This window comes from Setaria viridis, chromosome 1 (assembly GCF_005286985.2).
Source record: "Setaria viridis chromosome 1, Setaria_viridis_v4.0, whole genome shotgun sequence".
Classification (NCBI taxonomy): Eukaryota; Viridiplantae; Streptophyta; class Magnoliopsida; order Poales; family Poaceae; genus Setaria; species Setaria viridis.
In genome coordinates, this window is record NC_048263.2 from 26182084 (window position 1) to 26198699 (window position 16616).

A 16616-nucleotide genomic window follows, 5' to 3' on the forward strand; every position below is an offset into this window, starting at 1 on the left:
TCGTCGGGAGTAGCCTAACTAAAATTATGTTGCGAGGCCTGGGTGCAAGTTCTTGGAAATTAAAAAGAGAAACAATTTACCAACAAGCAAGAAGCAAATGGAATATCTACCTCTGGTGCAGTCAGCCTATGAGGCAGGCAAGGTCGGCCATAGGTTACAACTTTCCCATCCCACATATTCGTCCTCTTCCTGCACCAAGGTCGGCCGTATTTGGTAAAAAGAATGAAAAATAAAAACAAGAGGTTACTCGACCCACAAAAGCAGAGAGATGATCGATAAATGCACAAACTCATTTTTGGCACGCAAAAGCAGAGATGATTATTGATGTAGGCATGGAGACACCCAAGATCTTTCCACAGGTTCTAAACCTGAGGTGAATCAGCTTACATTCCTCACTTTGATGAATATTCTAATATGAAATATTACAATTAGCACTAATCACTGTGGTTCTCAGCATCAGTTCTATTCTTTAGAGGCTGCAGCGTATTCAGTGCAGGCTCTGCTGCTGAGTTGATGACATAACTGACTGAGCACAAGAAACAAACAAACAATCTAGTTACAGATACTGTGCAGCTAGCTTGTACCCCTCCTAGTCCTAGGTGCTGCTACCTGAAAATGAGCAGCAATACAGTGTTGTAGACAGAGACAGGAGAGAGATGGAGAGGGAAAGAAAGCTGAGATCAAGTCGCTTTGTATGTGCTTTGTCAGCACATGCCATACCCACTTTTTCACACCACAAAATCCACTTTGGACCAAAGAAAAAAACCCCCACCCTCTCTCCCCATCTCCAAAAAAGAAAAACAAACACAACTGAGCCCTCCCCAGCAAGAAAAGCACAAACCCAGACACCAAAAAAAACATCCAGACTTCACCCCCATCAGTATTCAGTTGTAGGGAGTAGAACACACTGCACCTGCAAAAAGATGAACATAGCCAACACAACACCAGGCAGCCAGCATATAAAGCAGCAGCAGCAGTTGCCCAGACACCCCACTACCATCGACTCATCGAGTGACCCCTCATACCCATCGTCTCGTAGTTTCACACACGCCCATCCTTTCATCTTTGATTTCTTCTCTCCTGAGTTCAATCAAGCAAGATAATCTTCGCACCCACTGCACCTCTGCAAGTGCGAGTAGTGACCCTACAAGCTTTTCTTGATCTGCGCGAAGAGATCAGAGGATGAGAGCTGGGGGCTGCACGGTGCAGCAGGCGCTGGCGCCGGAGGCGGCGGTGGTGGTGAAGCAGGCGGTGAGCCTGGCGCGGCGCCGCGGGAACGCGCAGGTGACGCCGCTGCACGTGGCCAGCGCCATGCTGCACCAGCAGCCGCCGACGGCGGCAGCGGCGTCACCGTCGACGGGGCTCCTGCGCACGGCCTGCCTCCGGTCGCACTCGCACCCGCTGCAGTGCAAGGCCCTGGAGCTCTGCTTCAACGTCGCGCTCAACCGCCTCCCGGCCTCAGCGTCGCCGCTCCTCGGCGGGCACGGGCACGTCTACTACCCGCCGTCCCTCTCCAACGCGCTCGTCGCCGCCTTCAAGCGCGCGCAGGCGCACCAGCGCCGGGGCTCCGTCGACACGCAGCAGCAGCCGGTGCTCGCCGTCAAGATCGAGCTGGAGCAGCTCGTCGTCTCCATCCTCGACGACCCCAGCGTCAGCCGCGTCATGCGCGAGGCCGGCTTCTCCAGCACCCAGGTCAAGGCCAACGTCGAGCAGGCCGTCTCTTCCATCGAAGCAAACAACTCATCCTCAACCACGGCCGCCGCCGCGTCACAAAACCCTAACCCTAGTGCAGTTCCATCTGAAGAGTCCAAACCTAGCAAGCTGCTAGCTCTCGATCAAGTGCGCGACGAGGACGTCGCGGCGATCCTGGACTGCCTGGCCTCCCGGAGGAAGAGGCGTGTCATGGTCGTCGCCGAGTGTGCGGCCGCCGCCGAGGCGGCCACGCGGGCGGCGGTCGACAAGATCAGGCGCGGCGAGGCCCTCCGCGGCGCGCAGGTGGTCAGCCTCGGCGTGTCCGGGTTCCGCGACCTGCCGAGGAGCGAGGCGGAGCGGCGGCTCGCGGAGCTCCGGTGCGCGGTCAAGGCCGGCAGCGGCAGGGCTGGCGGCGTGGTGGTGATCGTGGAGGACCTCGCGTGGGCGGCGGAGTTCTGGGCCGCGCGCGGCGACGCGGGGAGAGGGAGGTGGCCGTCGAGCTGCTGCTACTACTGCGCCGTGGAGCACGCCGTCGCGGAGGTGCGCGCCCTGGCGTGCCGCGGCGGTGACGGCGTGTGGCTCGTCGGCTACGGCACGTACCAGGGCTACATGAGGTGCAGAGCCGGCCAGCCCTCGCTGGAGAGCCTCTGGGGGCTCCAGACGCTCGCCGTCCCTGCTGGCAGCCTCGCCTTGAGCCTCAACTGCGTCGACGACAGGTAAATAACATCATCGTCATATATGAGCATATCCAACTATCCGTTGATCAATTCGAAAGTCATCGCATAAAATTAAAACTGATCAAACGTTGACAGAAAGTCAGAAACAATTTCATTTCGACATCAGCTTCAAGCTAGTAGCAGCAGTGTCACGAGCGAGTGAAAGTTTGCATCTTTTTCATGCTTTCCGGCTTGACAAAAGCTAGACGTGCATGTAGATAGCTCGCATCGATCAGCTTCAAATTTTCTCTATAGTTTGGGTCTTTATTTTCCTCTGCCATTTCTTCATTGTATCCATTATTCATCTCGATTTTATTGAAGCAATGTGTGGCAAAAATCATAGTAGTACTCGTGACAGATGAAGAATCTTATTACCGGTTGTCTGTGTTGGCAGTGCAATGGCTGTCAGTCACCTGTCGAGCAGGGCCAAGTGCGAAGCAAGTAGTGGGAACGGGTCGGCGTCGCGTTGCATGTCACTTTTGGATGCCGGTGGCTCCGCCGACCAGCTGACGGCCGTCGTCTCCGCCGCCTGCTGCGGCGACTGCTCCGCCACAAAGTGCGACGCCGCCAAGGAGTTGGCACGATCGGTCCTTCCAGCGTCGTCCAGCATTCCTCCTTGGCTCCAACATTGCCGCAATCAGGTAAGCACATAGGATTGGCATCATCGTCGTTGTCATCGGAAGATTGATGTGGTTAATATTATTCTAGATTAATTAACAGTTTAGATTTTGTTGCGCTGGGCTTAATGCAGGAGCCCTCCCATTGCAAGAAATGGAGCTCAACGTGCGGCGACTCGCCGTCTCACCACCGGACGGCACTAAACTTCTCTACGGTGGTGTCGCCGTCCTCCTCGGTCTCCTCGTACGAGCAGCACTACCATCTGCACCAGTCGTACCAGCGGCCATGGCTTGTCGCCGGCGCCCACGAGGCCAAGCACCCGTGGAAGGCCCGCCTCGGTGGCGGCGGCCAGGTCCACGTCGTCGTCGACGACGAGGACGTCAAGCTTGTCAGCGCGCTAAAGGTCAAGTCCCACGACTCGAGCGCGTCCAACGACGGCTCGGTCGACCAGGTGGAGCGCCGCTCCCGGTTCAAGGAGCTCACCGCTGAGAACCTCAAGGTCCTCTGCTCCGCGCTGGAAAAGGAGGTGCCCTGGCAGGCGGAGATCGTGCCCGAGATCGCGAGCACAGTCCTCCAGTGCCGTTCCGGCATGGCGAGGAGCTCGAGAGCGGCGGGCGCCAAGGAGGACACGTGGCTGCTATTCCTCGGAGGTGACGCCGAGGGCAAGGCGAGGGTGGCCAGGGAGCTGGCCTGCCTCGTCTTCGGCTCGCACAAGAGCTTCGTGTCCATCGGCAACCGCAACACTGCTGCGTCTCCGGCGCGGTCGTCGGACTCCGCCGAGCGGCACCACAAGCGGCCGCGGTTGTTGCCGGAGACGAGCAACGACGGTGGCGTCGAGAGGCTGTACGAGGCCGTGCGCGACAACCCGCACCGCGTCATCCTAGTGGAGGACGTAGACCAGGCTGGCCAGATGGGCATCTTGGAGGCCATCGAAAGCGGGTTGGTCCGGAGCCATGGCGGCGACGAGGCTGCCCTCGGCGACGCCATTGTCGTCCTGAGCTGCGAGAGCTTCGACGCCAGGTCGAGAACCTCCTCCCCACCGACGGCCAAGAAGGCGAAGACCGAGAGCGAGGAGGAGCCCAGAGAGGAAGCCGTCGCCGCTACCTCTGCGTCACCGTCTTCGTCTTGCTTTGATCTGAACATGAGCGTGGAGAACGATGACATGAAGGAGAGTCGCTTCACGGATGCCAGCCTGCTCAAGGCGGTGGATCGGGCGTTCTTCTTCAGACGGCCTGATGAGAGCAGTGATTAACTAGTGATCAGCCATCAATGCCAAATGACCAATGCTTAACTGTTATTTCTCACCTTAATTTGTTCTTTATTTGTAATGTTGGTAGTTTCTTGTAGCTTCTTTCTTTTGTTTTTTTTTGTTTGGGAAAGATCATTGTGTTGGAAAGAATGGAGTTTGCATGAATCACCCTTGGATATGATTGAGCATGCTGGGCACTAATTAAACACATGTAAATTCGTGGTTACCATTCCTTCTTTAACCTAAAGTTACTAAATATTGGCAGAGTTTAGGGTTGCCTTTTAAATATTATTGGCATTTGGATTCATAGCTTTTAGCTCAGTAGATTCGTCATATATATATGTTTTTTGAGGAAAGATTCATATATATGTATACCCAGTTGCTTGGTTTGAAACCATGAAATTCTAATGTAGGGGAATTAACGTAAATCTCCAAAATAATCAATGCTTATCATCTTTCTCATGGATATGAGAGCATGTGCTCTTTTTGTTCACGTGTTAGCATCCTCTTTACGAGTCAAGGACCTTATAAACGACCAAACAAATTCATGAATTCTGTAGTTTTGTTTCAGAGTCCGTAGTACAACTAGTCAGCTTCATTTACAGTACACTGATGTGAAAGGGAGCACATATATTCCTGACACGCCAACATAACTAAGCTAGCTATCTTGGCCTTTTTGATTTGTCAATTCTCGAAAACCAGAAAAAAAATCAACAGCATACTTTTTTCTCGACTGAGTTGCTTCAGATATTATACTATCAGAGTGATGTGTGAAGAAAAAAGTTTAACTTCATTTTTCCATGTATCCAAAGAAATGAAATTTTAGCTGACCATTTATCTCATGACTGCTTGCTTCAAAATTTAGATACAATACCCAATTTATTATCTCATCCCATAATATGAAGATCCCAGTTTTTATGTCATGCTTTATTTGAAATTTTAGTCCACACAAACATAGGGAATAGATAAAATGATGGTACTAAGCACTTGAATAATGAGGAAGCATGTTTGTTCAAATACATGACATTTAGGGTAGGAACTAATTAGCTTGTCTTAAATGTCATATATTTAAAAACAGTGGAAGTATATGTAAAATATGCAATGGATATTTATTATAAGTTATAACTAATCTTACGTTAATATGCTGCCCATGAAGCCCCTTATCAATCATCTCGCTAGTCTAATAACCAATTTGTGGGTTTTTTATGAATTACAAAACAAACGTAAGTGGTATTTGATCAAAGTTAAGTTTAAATCGCTCGCTGCATTCGATCCATACCATGATAAAGAAACTGCAAGTAAATGCTAACTATAGTAGCTAGTACAACAAACTGGTACGCATGCATATCGTACAGATCTCAGTAATTTCAGTTTATAAACAAAAAGGACTCACCAGAAAAGCACATAATGTAGCAGATCTCAATAGCGAAGTGAATGGATAAGAAAGAGTGTAAATGGATTCTTGCACTTTTGTCACAATATCGATCAATTTCATTTAATTTTTTAAGGTTGCGTGCTAACACACACGCTAAGCCTTTTTGACATATTAAAGTACACACATAAAGTTCCTCTCGCAAAGCAGGGCCGGGTGATCAACTAATGTCAGGTAGATAACTAAAACCAGCTGTTAGTTGGTGGTTTTGGTAGTTTAATTTGTGTTTCAGCAGCAGCTAGGTGCATGACGTGGTACTGACAGTGCAATTGCAACCGCATCAGGATTCAAAACTTAGAGCTTGTGCAAAGTGGTAGCCACTTTAGAAGGCAAAGGAACAATCTTCTCATATGAAATGCAGCAAAAGGACACTACTTTCGATGCTAGTCGAATGTGATTTTGCATAAGGACCCCTGCCTCTTTTCTCTTTTCTGTTTTTTCCTTTTTAATTCTCTCTTGCCTTTGCTTTAGGTTCTCACAATGCCCAACATTCTCGTCTTTGGAAAGTACCAGTGGGGTGTGTGAAAGCTAACACAGAGACGCGAAGAAAAGAAAAAAAAATATAAGCATCCTCTTTGCAGACACTGAATTAAAGTTTTATGCTTTAGGATCCTCTGGAAAGAAAGATCTTCCATCATTCACCCATCAATTTGTTAGCATTGAATTATATATACGTACACAAAGAATGCAGACTTTAAAGTGCTAGCTTGTCGTTCAAATTAGCCTTTTCTGCAGAATTGTACGGGAATGGTTTTTCATCTTCTGCCTTTCTTATATACCAACTGAAAGAAGTAAGGCAAAACATACCTAAATTAGAATATGTTTTTACATTTTATTGTATGTTGAGTGTATATATGTACACGCGAGAGAGTTTCTCAGATTATTTGTAAGCATTCTCCGGTTCAGTTAGTATAGTATTTGTAGTACGTTACATCGTAGTACTGCACGCACTCGTAGGACGCTCTCCTGCGGCATCTCTTTGTTAGCAAACGGAAGGTGGTATTTTTGTCAAAAGTAGACCCTCTACCAGTACTCCCAAAATTTGTGTCATGCATCAAAATGTGTGTTCCGTACTCCCAACACACAAAAGTAGACCCTCTACCAGTACTACTAGCACTACACTACTCAAAACTTTATTGGGATACATCATACATGCATAAAAAACCTATCTTTAATTTGATGACTTCATTTATTCTTTCTTCATCTATTCAAACGTCATTTTGCAATGTTACCGACAACGGCTTCTCGGGAAGCACAGCTCTAGGAATTTTAATACAAAGATATAATCCAAATATGCAAGTTCTAGAATTTAGATGCCAATATCCCATTTCCAGATAGGTCTCAGGTTGCAACGCTAGAAGAATACAAATATACGCATGTCGAAAAAAAAGAATACTAATTTTTCCTAACAGTTTATTTATAAATGGCAAACGGTTTCTAGTATATTCGGGTAACAACCTACCATAACTACCAGAAATGTGTTTGTCATGAACTACATTGTTGGTGATTTGATAACACTATTCAGAAATATGCAAATTACAATAGAAAAACTATCAACCACTTGACAAAAAATGTAATAAGCGCTAAAACTATAGGCTACTCATTAAAAATTGTTGGGTTTTTCTTCTAGTGAAAGGTTCAATGTACTCTGTCCCTTCAAGTATACGAGGAATTTTATTTTGACCTAACCATTAGGGTTAGACTTCAACCATTATTTTCTCTCTATATCATCAAGAGCTAGCTAAAAAATTGAGTAAAATCATTTTAAATAAAATCAGTTTAAAGAATGTCAATCCATACCCACCTGCCAGGTCGTTATATGGTTGGATGTTATTACTATAAATAAAATTATAGCAACAAGCAACATCCTTAGAAGGGAAAGAAATATAACTTGGAACACACTTATTATACCAGCTAGTTGCTTTGTATGAAACTATATGCATCCTAGCTAGCTATGGGCATGCATGCATGATAGCTAGACTGGGCTAACTTGGAACGTACCTCTTTTGATCATGCATATGCATTGCATGCATAATATAAATGTCCCAGCTAGCTTGTTCCGTCTCCAACAATCTGTGATCGATCAAGAGACAGCCCTAGAATCTAGCTTTGATCGGCTGCCCCAGCTTGGTCGATCATTCATGCTCATGCAATCCTAGGGATTCGACATCTTTTGGATCGGTGAGTTTTGTCTCTCGATCGGAAGTACGCACTCCCTGCTGCTGCCGCCGCCGCTTTTTCTACTTTTTAAAGTGCACAGTGTGCAAACACTTTTGAGCACCTCAAGATTCGCTCTGCATGAATTTGGTAACCTTCTTAATTACAGGCATATACGGTGTGCTATTGTACATATTTTACGTGCATGTACATGAAGTTAATTACAAATTTAAACTATTTTCCTATTAACTAGTAGTTAGCTAATGTTACTATACATTTGTGATAATAGATAGAGACACGGCTCAGCCGGTCATCATGTTCATGCATGTCTGTTGATTCAACAGTTGAGGATTTGTTTGAACAAAAGCTGTATGAATCTCTAAAGAAGCGCGTCATGGAGAGACAAAGTTTCTACGTCGCAGAGGGCTTTTGCTAGAGACTTTTGAGAAGAAAGGAGCGCGACCCCCTCTACGTCTCTCTCTTCATCCTTTTCTTCTTTTGATCAGCGCCTCTTTTCATGCGATCATATGAAAGAAAGACGAAAGCAGAGAGGGAAGGGAGATGAACGCATGATAGCTTCTTCTGCTGCCGCTGCGTCGAAGTGAGGGCTTACAGCACTTCTTGGATCTCTCGCTAGGTACCGATGATCATGGCAATGCAAACTAGGTATCTAGGCAGCTACATACTACACATCAGGTAGTATATTTTTTTTATATGGGAGCACGTATAGAGTGGTAGCTGGAGATAGAGTAGTCAATCATGCATGCATGGCTTTGGGATCCAAGGAATTGGTTGTGATTTCCATCTCCTTTGCATGAAGCATCATGACCTTGCAGCTGCTATATATACAAATATATGTAATAGCCAGTAAAGGCCTAGAAGCAGCAAACCCATATGATACTCCTTCCATGTGCTCTCGCTGCTCCTTTCTGTCTTTTTATTACTCCCCTTTTCCTCTTTTTTATGGTGTGCTATTTTGCTAGTAAAAAAAGGAACAAAGGGAGAAAAGGGCTCATTTGATCACGCAGTTAATAATTTGGCTTCTTGGACCGGTCAAAAAGAATGAGAGGGAGATGGTAAACTAGCAGGGACTGCAGGAGCTGAAGACTGGAGATACATCCAGTGTAGCCTTTGTTTTGATGGATTCGATGGAATGAGAATAGGAGAATATTGTAGGCAGCTATAGGAACGAGAGAGTGGGAGAATGTAATGTGTGAGCTTTTTGTTTCATGTGGAACGTGGTGCTCTGGCCTTCTGGGCTTCTGGCTGGGTGGAGTGGGCAGACCGATCGAGCACGTAGCTTTATGCATGCATGACAAAGAAGGTGGCAATCCCAAGACAAGCCTAGAGATTGAGGGGACCAAAGAAAAAGTGCGGCTTTCATGCTTTTCTGAAAGGTGGCTGAACGCCTCAACTTGCTAATGTTAGGTTTTGTTTCAAAGAGGGCGGATTTTGACGGAAAGTGACGAGCATAAGTTATGTCAAGCTTTGGGGTAGGGGATATATCAGATCACAGGCCGCAATAACATTATACTTATGTACATTGTAATTGGCGTGTTTCATTTTTATTAGCTAGTAGCTGATATCCAGCACAGTTGAATAATATTGAATATATCACTTAATCACTATACAAATCTAGTGAACATGATTCAAAATGATGTTGTTTTTTCCTATTCTACGCCAATGGTTGAATCTAATTACTAGTAGTTGTTATACAACCAGACCGACTCATTAATCTGTACCATCATGATCTAGTGATTCTAGTCTCACCACAATTATCGGCATATTTCTCTCTTTCCTCCTTGATTAGTGAAGGAACTTCTGTAATTTTCTTTTGATCTCTCATCCCAGAAGGTGGATTGTAGTAGCCTTAATTCACTGATAGGGAATCCGCCTTTAGTACCAGTTCCAAACCTCCCTTTAGTACCGGTTGTGCAACCGGTACAGCTATATCGGTACTAAGGGGGGTCCTTTAGTACCGGGTCAAATAACCGGTACTAAAGGGGTCCTTCAGTACCGATTGGATAGACCAACCGGTACTAAATTGACTGCCTTGTCACGCGTGACCGAGGCCAATTTAGTACCGGTTGGTATTACTAACCGGGTCTTTATTCTTTTCTATTTCTTTTCTTATTTTCTTTTCCGTTTCTTTATTCTATATTAGTATTTTGTATTTGTTTCCTTTATGTATATTAGTTCTAATACACTAATATATAAAAAGTTATATTTGATTTATAGTATTACATTTGATATAATATTATATATAGACATCTTGTGCATACACATATGAATAATATTACATTGCATCAACTTTCCAAGTTCAACATTTTGGATCAACTATTCTGAACTCGAGTCCTGACGGTGATGCAAATTTGATCCATCATTATGTAACTCCCCCGCTGGATTTACTACTTCGTCCAAAAGAAATCCACGTAGTTGTCTTTGAATTGCCCTGATTTTTTCTATCTCAAGGAATGCTTTCTTCATGTGCATCATCTATGTCATTGGCAAAGGTTATTATATTAGATCAATGGATCTGCACATTAGAACTAACATATTGTTAAGAATTTTATTTATGTACTCTGAGTTCATGGTCGGTCACACGCTTCGGACCTACAAAGCCATGGATGAACTCAAATACATAGTATCCGCATAAATTATTCCCCGGATCCTGTCTCACACACTATATATATGGCAAAATAAGTTATGAAATATTTGTTGTGTTCAAGGAAGTGACACGAGATGTGAATATTCAATACATACTAGGAATTCAGGCTTGATATCAAGTTGCTCCTTGAATTCACCTGAGTGATGTTGACGGAAGTGAGCCCGTGCTTTGTTAAGCATGACTATGAGATTGGTGTATTGATCTATTGGTCTCCTCAAAGAGTGCAGGATATAGACCGCGCTTCAATCAACCACGATAATAAGGAGTATCTAGTGGAAGTTGTACATATATGCATAGTCAAAAGCTATTTAGTCTTATTTTTAACTGGAGTTCGAAAAAGAAAAGAGATGGGAAATACACTCACTTGAAGTTGTATGGAAGAAGTATGTACTTCTTGTAATGTTGCTTGTCTAAGAAATTATATATATTCTTCAAGGTCCGATTTGGTTTATTTCTTACAGTTGCCTTATCTATAACATCCAAGTCCATGAAGCCGACGTCATAGTATCCTTTCCTCCGGCAAGCTTGAATGTCCATCCTTCATGATACAAAATAGAATAGGAGATAAGACGTCGCACAATGACTAGGGTGGGGATTTTCAAGTTAGAGAAATTAAACACTTATAGAACCCATAAACTGATGAGTGATTTGTCAAGTGCGTCTTGATTGTAAAGGAAATAAAGTTCCTCAAGCGGCACATTTATAATGGCATCCCCACGGAAATAATGTTGATCTCCAATCTGAACTTCGAGCATGAATAAACCATTGGCTGAAGCCTCCATGTACCATTGGTGCAATTTGTACATCTTCATTGCAAGATGGTCCACCAACTGCAGCCACACAAGTTCTTTCCCTAACTCAAATTTCCATTTACCAGCTCCAGGGTGCTTTGGTATGTGATCCTCCCCTCGAATTTGAGCTATGGTGAGATTTGTATCTTTGGCAAATATAAGTAGGTTCTGATCAAACTCTGAAAGCACCTAGAGCGGGGCAATCAATTGGTTGGATTGGGTTCCGAGCTGTGAAATACTTGACTCCTTTTTCTTCTTCTGATAAGACTTTGTTATTGACCGGTCGTAGTCAGATAGTATTGGTTTCTCTAGCTTTTTAGATATTTTTTAATGAAAGCCTAAAATTTAACCTTATCAAGTGGTGGATCTTTCTTCATGGGAGGCTTTCGTGCGAAGCGAGGTTTAACCTCAGCATCCACTATTGCATCGATTTCCTCATTAGTCATCTCGTAAGCTTTCTTGAGCTCTGGTTGCTTCTCCTTCGGCTTCTTCTTCTTTTTTCTTTATAGTCATAGTAGGCGGAACTGAAGGCGTCTTTCGCCATGTAGCCTTGCTACAGGGGGAGGTGGACTCATGCTAGGATCCCTATCAGCTGGTGGAGAGCATGGACTCATGCTAGGATCATTGTTAGCTGGTGGAATGCGTGGACTCGTGCTAGGATCCCTATCAGCTGGTGGAGAGGGTGCCCTAGCAGATAGCATAGGTGATCTTGCCCTTGAGCCCTGAGGAGATGATCCCAAGGTCGGGGATTCAGTTGCAGAATCATTATGTAGCGCTTGGGCCATAGATTCCAACCGTGGATGGCTTCTCCTAGATTCTTCTCCCCATCACCTTTAGGTACCTCCATTTTGAGGTCATACCAACCATCGACCACTTGGTCCACCCCAACTTTGGTGTAACCACGAGCTGGAATCTCCACGCCATGAATTGTTTGGCCTTGCCACACCATAAGCCACCACAATGAGCTTGTTTTTCATGGGATTAATAAGCTCACAAGGGTCCCTCCCAGTGATGTCGTCCACAAGGTGGCGTTGGTTGTCCTCAACCATGTCTGAAGATCCTCCAACTGGGCGTTCCGTGGAAGCGATGCTGCTTCGACACTAAGAGGGGCTTGCTGTGGCGGATCCACTTCGGATTTGCTTGGTTAAACATGATTCAGCCACCTGATATGCGACACTCATGCTTTAGCCAAGTAAACACGAAGTGCCGTCGGATTTCATCCGATTTAACCACTTTAACAGGACCGAATAGCAAACCCACACGAAGGTGAGCGGTTCCAGAGAATACAGCAAGTCCACTAAGTTAAGCAAATTAACCATCTAGTTTGGTTATAAACCATCATCAGAGTTTACAAGGTTTGAAAGAAAACCACAGAAGATAAAACCACAAGCGGAAGCTACTTCATCGGGGTCGGACATCCCTGGTGAGGCCAACCGGGACGTCAATGATCCCTCTCCTCGCCGTCCGAGGAGGGATCCCACTCAACCGTCCAACCCGGAGGGAGTTGGGGCGGCCAAGTGCCAATAGAGGGGAGCTCAGGGGCAGCAACTTCACCTGAAAAAGAAGAGCCACAACAAGGCTGAGCTACTAAGCTCAACAAGACTTAACCGACAGGGAGCGCGCTAAACTACCTCTTCTAGACATGCAAGGCTTTTTGGCTGAGGGGTTTGTTTGCCAAAAGCGCTAGATGTAACTTACTTTCAAGTTTTAGCTCCGGTTCTAAGTTCACTATCCGGTCTAAGTTTGCAACCTATTCTAAACAAACATAGAACCAACCAAAGGGTATATATATATATATATATATATATATATATATATATATATATATATATATATATCATCAACAAAAATCATGTCATCATCAGATTTCTTATTACTCAGGGTGACATAGCGATCAAGCAGTCTCAAACTGTGAGAGGCAGACGAATCGATTCGAGTTTCTTAACCATGCATGGCGAACCTAATCTCACGACATCCGCGCACCACAAGGGCCACTTCCTGTGTCGGCCGTCCCCATCAATTCCCAGGTGCGTGTCAGGTCCAAACTTCCCTTGGCATGCAATGCTCCACAGTCCCGGCCTCTACCGTACTGTGACCGCACTTGCACCCACATGATGCACCATGGGAACCTCGTTCCAGGGACAGCAGGGGTATAAGCCACGCCCTAGTTCAATCAGGTACTAGGCTTCCCCATCCCATACTAGGTATGAGATTAGTACTTTCAAACACTTGATCACGAACACCACCACTGTCGGGCCTTAGCAAGTTTCATAGACAGACGGGGGATCATCCGACCACCAAAGAGTTACCCAAACCCTGCCCCGTCCATCGTCCTTATAGTTGTAACAGAAGGGTAAACATCCAACTCCTACAACTCGCGAGTGACAGGGAATCACTCGGCTTTTACCATTTCCTATTTAAGCAAGCATCTACTCGGTCCAACAGCTAGTGTTCAGATCAGGGGAGCTAAGTTATGCATCTAGGGTTCCAAACAACTCCTATACGTAAATGCACAAGCATGTTAAAGAAGGCATGCGCAAGTTTGGTAAAACACAGGGGATTCATGCATCCGGGGCTTGCCTTCGAGCAAGAAGGAAGGGAACTGCTCGACTTCTGGGGCAGCTTCGGCTTCTGGGGGCAGGAGCTCAGCTACATCGTCATCTTCTGGCGCCAGGTGCAGCTCGTAGTAGCCGTCGGCGAGATGCAGCTCTACACGAATGCAATGCATTGGTTAGCATAGACGGTTATTTCAATAGCAACACTTGCAAGTCTGAGCCCAGAAACTTGCGACAAGTTACAGGAGGGTGGGGAGGTTCAACGGAGTCGATGGAGGTCAAGAGGTAAGGGTCGGAGGGAAGGAACTTATGATCTGACCATTAATCTAGAGGGTTTGATGTACTAGGGGTCCTCAGACTCAACGCTGAAAGGTCCCCGAGTTTTACACATACACCCTCGGTTCAAAGAAAAAGATACAGCCGAGCCCTCGGGCGAGGCAGAGAAGGGTCGGCGGGACAGACAGGGTCGAGCGAGATGGAACCGGGGTCGGGCGGACAACAGGGGTTGGGCGAAGCGAACAAGGGTCGGCAACCTACCTTCGTCTTACAGAGGAGGCTTGGGCGGAAGAACTAAGGGCTTGGGACGGCGGCGAAAATGTCCGGTGGCGGCGGTGCTTCTTGTGGATCACAAGCAACTCTTGGGCAGCACTGAAAGCAGTGGCTGGTGGATTGGAGAAAAGATGGTGCTTGAGCAGAGAGGAGAGTTCCTCAGACTTAGGTGGTGGCACTGTGAACTCGAACAGGGAGCAAGAGAGATGGCAGCTAGGGCAAGGGGAACTCCGGCGGGACTCCGGCATCCCATTTTATAGCTGCGCGGAAGTGATAAGGGGGAGCGGCGCGAAGGCCGGGGAAGAAGCGATGGAGTGCTCTGCCCAGGCGGCGATTGAGCGACGAGGGCGGTGGAGCAGGACTTTGGGGATGACGCCGGCGGTCATTGGGCACTGACGTCAGGGCGGCGCAGGCGCGGGTTTGCCGGTGGTTGAGATTTGGCGGAGGTAGGCGTCGTCGTGCGATGGATCTGATGGAAGTGACCGGGAAAACGGCGCTAGGATCGAGGGCGCACAGGTGAGAAGACAGGCAGCTGCGGGCGCGCGGGCGAGCGCGGAGCAACAGATTGTCGGGGCGGCTTCTGACAGGGCGGAAAAAGGAGCTGTCGCTGCCGCGGTCTGGGTTGGCGGAGGGGGAATCGTTGTGTAGCGAAGACCGGGGCGGCGTGACTGTGGCGAGGTGACGGAAAAGACGGGCGGCATCGGGCTCTGCGGCCGGGATCTGGCGATGTGATGATGGGCGCGGGCGGCGAGGTGCTGCAGAAAGGGTAGCAGGGGAGCTTCCGCCGCGATTGGGGAAGGGGGCGCGAGAATCCATCCGGTCGCGGGCCGAAGACGAGGCGGAGCGGCGGACGTCGGAGGAGTTGAGCCACGCGGCGGGGGAAAACTGAAGCGGGCATGCAACTCGAGTGCGCTTGTCGCGGGAGGTCATGGGGAAAAAGATCTAGTGGGCCCACCGGTCAGTCTCGGTGGTCCACTGCTCGAACTGGAGGGCGATGTTGCGGGATGGCTTAGGAAGATCCGACGGTGGGTTGGGGGTCGGCGGGGTCGGAACTGGGAAGACCACGGCGAGGGGTCGGATCGCAGGGGTCGGAAGAGCTGGAGGTTGAACACTTAGTCTTGGAAAAACTAAGACAAGTGATCAGGGGCTCGGATTTAGATTGACGCGAAGGATTTTTGTCCGAGGCCGTCACACTTACATCGACATTAGCCTTTGATGATGCAGCTGCTTGTTCACTAGCTTGTTTGCTAAGTGCTATAGCCACACGCCGTTCGATTGCTTCATCCATTCTTGCGTCTGTCAAAGCTACATATTCTTGTAACTCTCACAGTTGTCATGCGTGTTCGGCCTTACTTCTTTGGCAACTTCTGTAAAAATAAATGTGCTCACGAAAGGCAAACTTCCATGGAATTACGCCTTTGCCTCGACAACGTCTAGGGTGTTCTAGATTACCTAGTGCCATAGTCAGCTCGTCCTTCTCTTGATCTGGCACGAAAGTTCCTTCGGCCGTAGCCTTTATTAGCTCATCAAGCCTCATAGCCGCCTCTCTTAATTCTTGGGCGAACACAAATGATCCATCTTCAGGATTGAGTGTGCCGCTATGAGCATAATACTAATGCTTTGCTCGCACCGGCCATTCGAGAGTCACCGATACGATTCCCTTAGCAATTATGTCATCTTCCATCTTCAGCCAATTGATGAGCCCCTAATTGTAACCTCCTGGTCCAAGACGATGACAATATTTCTTCTGACAAGCATTATCGGTGTTGGTTTTAGTTTCCTTAGCGCTCTTTTTCGACTGCTTGTACTGCACAAATGAATCCTAGTGATCTCTTAACTTTGGATGCTTCGTGAAATCTAGTGTAAGACCCTTCTTTATGTAGTCTTTGTGCAGGTTCTTCTTGTACGTCTGAAAAGCAATTGCAGCCTTCCTAAAGCCTCAATCTTTCACTTTTGCTTCATCTACACCTTTAAATGTGAAGTTTTCTTTTATCTGCTCCCATATCATTTCCTTCTCTTGCTCAAGGACCATGCTTATGGGGATCTCGCGTACGGGGACCATGCTCTCATCGGTTTCAGGGCTTTTCCAATTCCGAAAGCTTATTGGGATGTTATCCCGAAAAAGAAACCCAATTTGATTCACCAATTTGGTCTTAGCATTGTCTGGAGCAATTGGTTCACCCTCTTCA

At 47.0% G+C, this 16616-nt stretch overlaps 1 protein-coding gene across 1 annotated transcript; it reads left to right on the forward strand.

Annotated features, from left to right (window-relative positions):
* The first annotated feature begins 747 nt into the window (after positions 1-747).
* Positions 748-4501, forward strand: LOC117856517 (protein SMAX1-LIKE 3). The gene is made up of 3 exons (XM_034738865.2): positions 748-2408; positions 2803-3049; positions 3160-4501. The coding sequence occupies exons 1-3, from the start codon at positions 1183-1185 to the stop codon at positions 4276-4278; spliced, it is 2592 nt and encodes an 863-aa protein (XP_034594756.1). The 5' UTR covers positions 748-1182; the 3' UTR covers positions 4279-4501.
* Positions 4502-16616: the final 12115 nt, after the last annotated feature.

Excerpts from the sequence above, each read along its gene's own strand:
- LOC117856517 (XM_034738865.2), top strand. The coding sequence starts at position 1,183 with ATGAGAGCTGGGGGCTGCACGGTGCAGCAGGCGCTGGCGCCGGAGGCG. Across the intron at positions 2,409-2,802 it reads CTCAACTGCGTCGACGACAG|TGCAATGGCTGTCAGTCACC; the intron begins GTAAATAACATC and ends CTGTGTTGGCAG. Across the intron at positions 3,050-3,159 it reads TCCAACATTGCCGCAATCAG|GAGCCCTCCCATTGCAAGAA; the intron begins GTAAGCACATAG and ends GGCTTAATGCAG.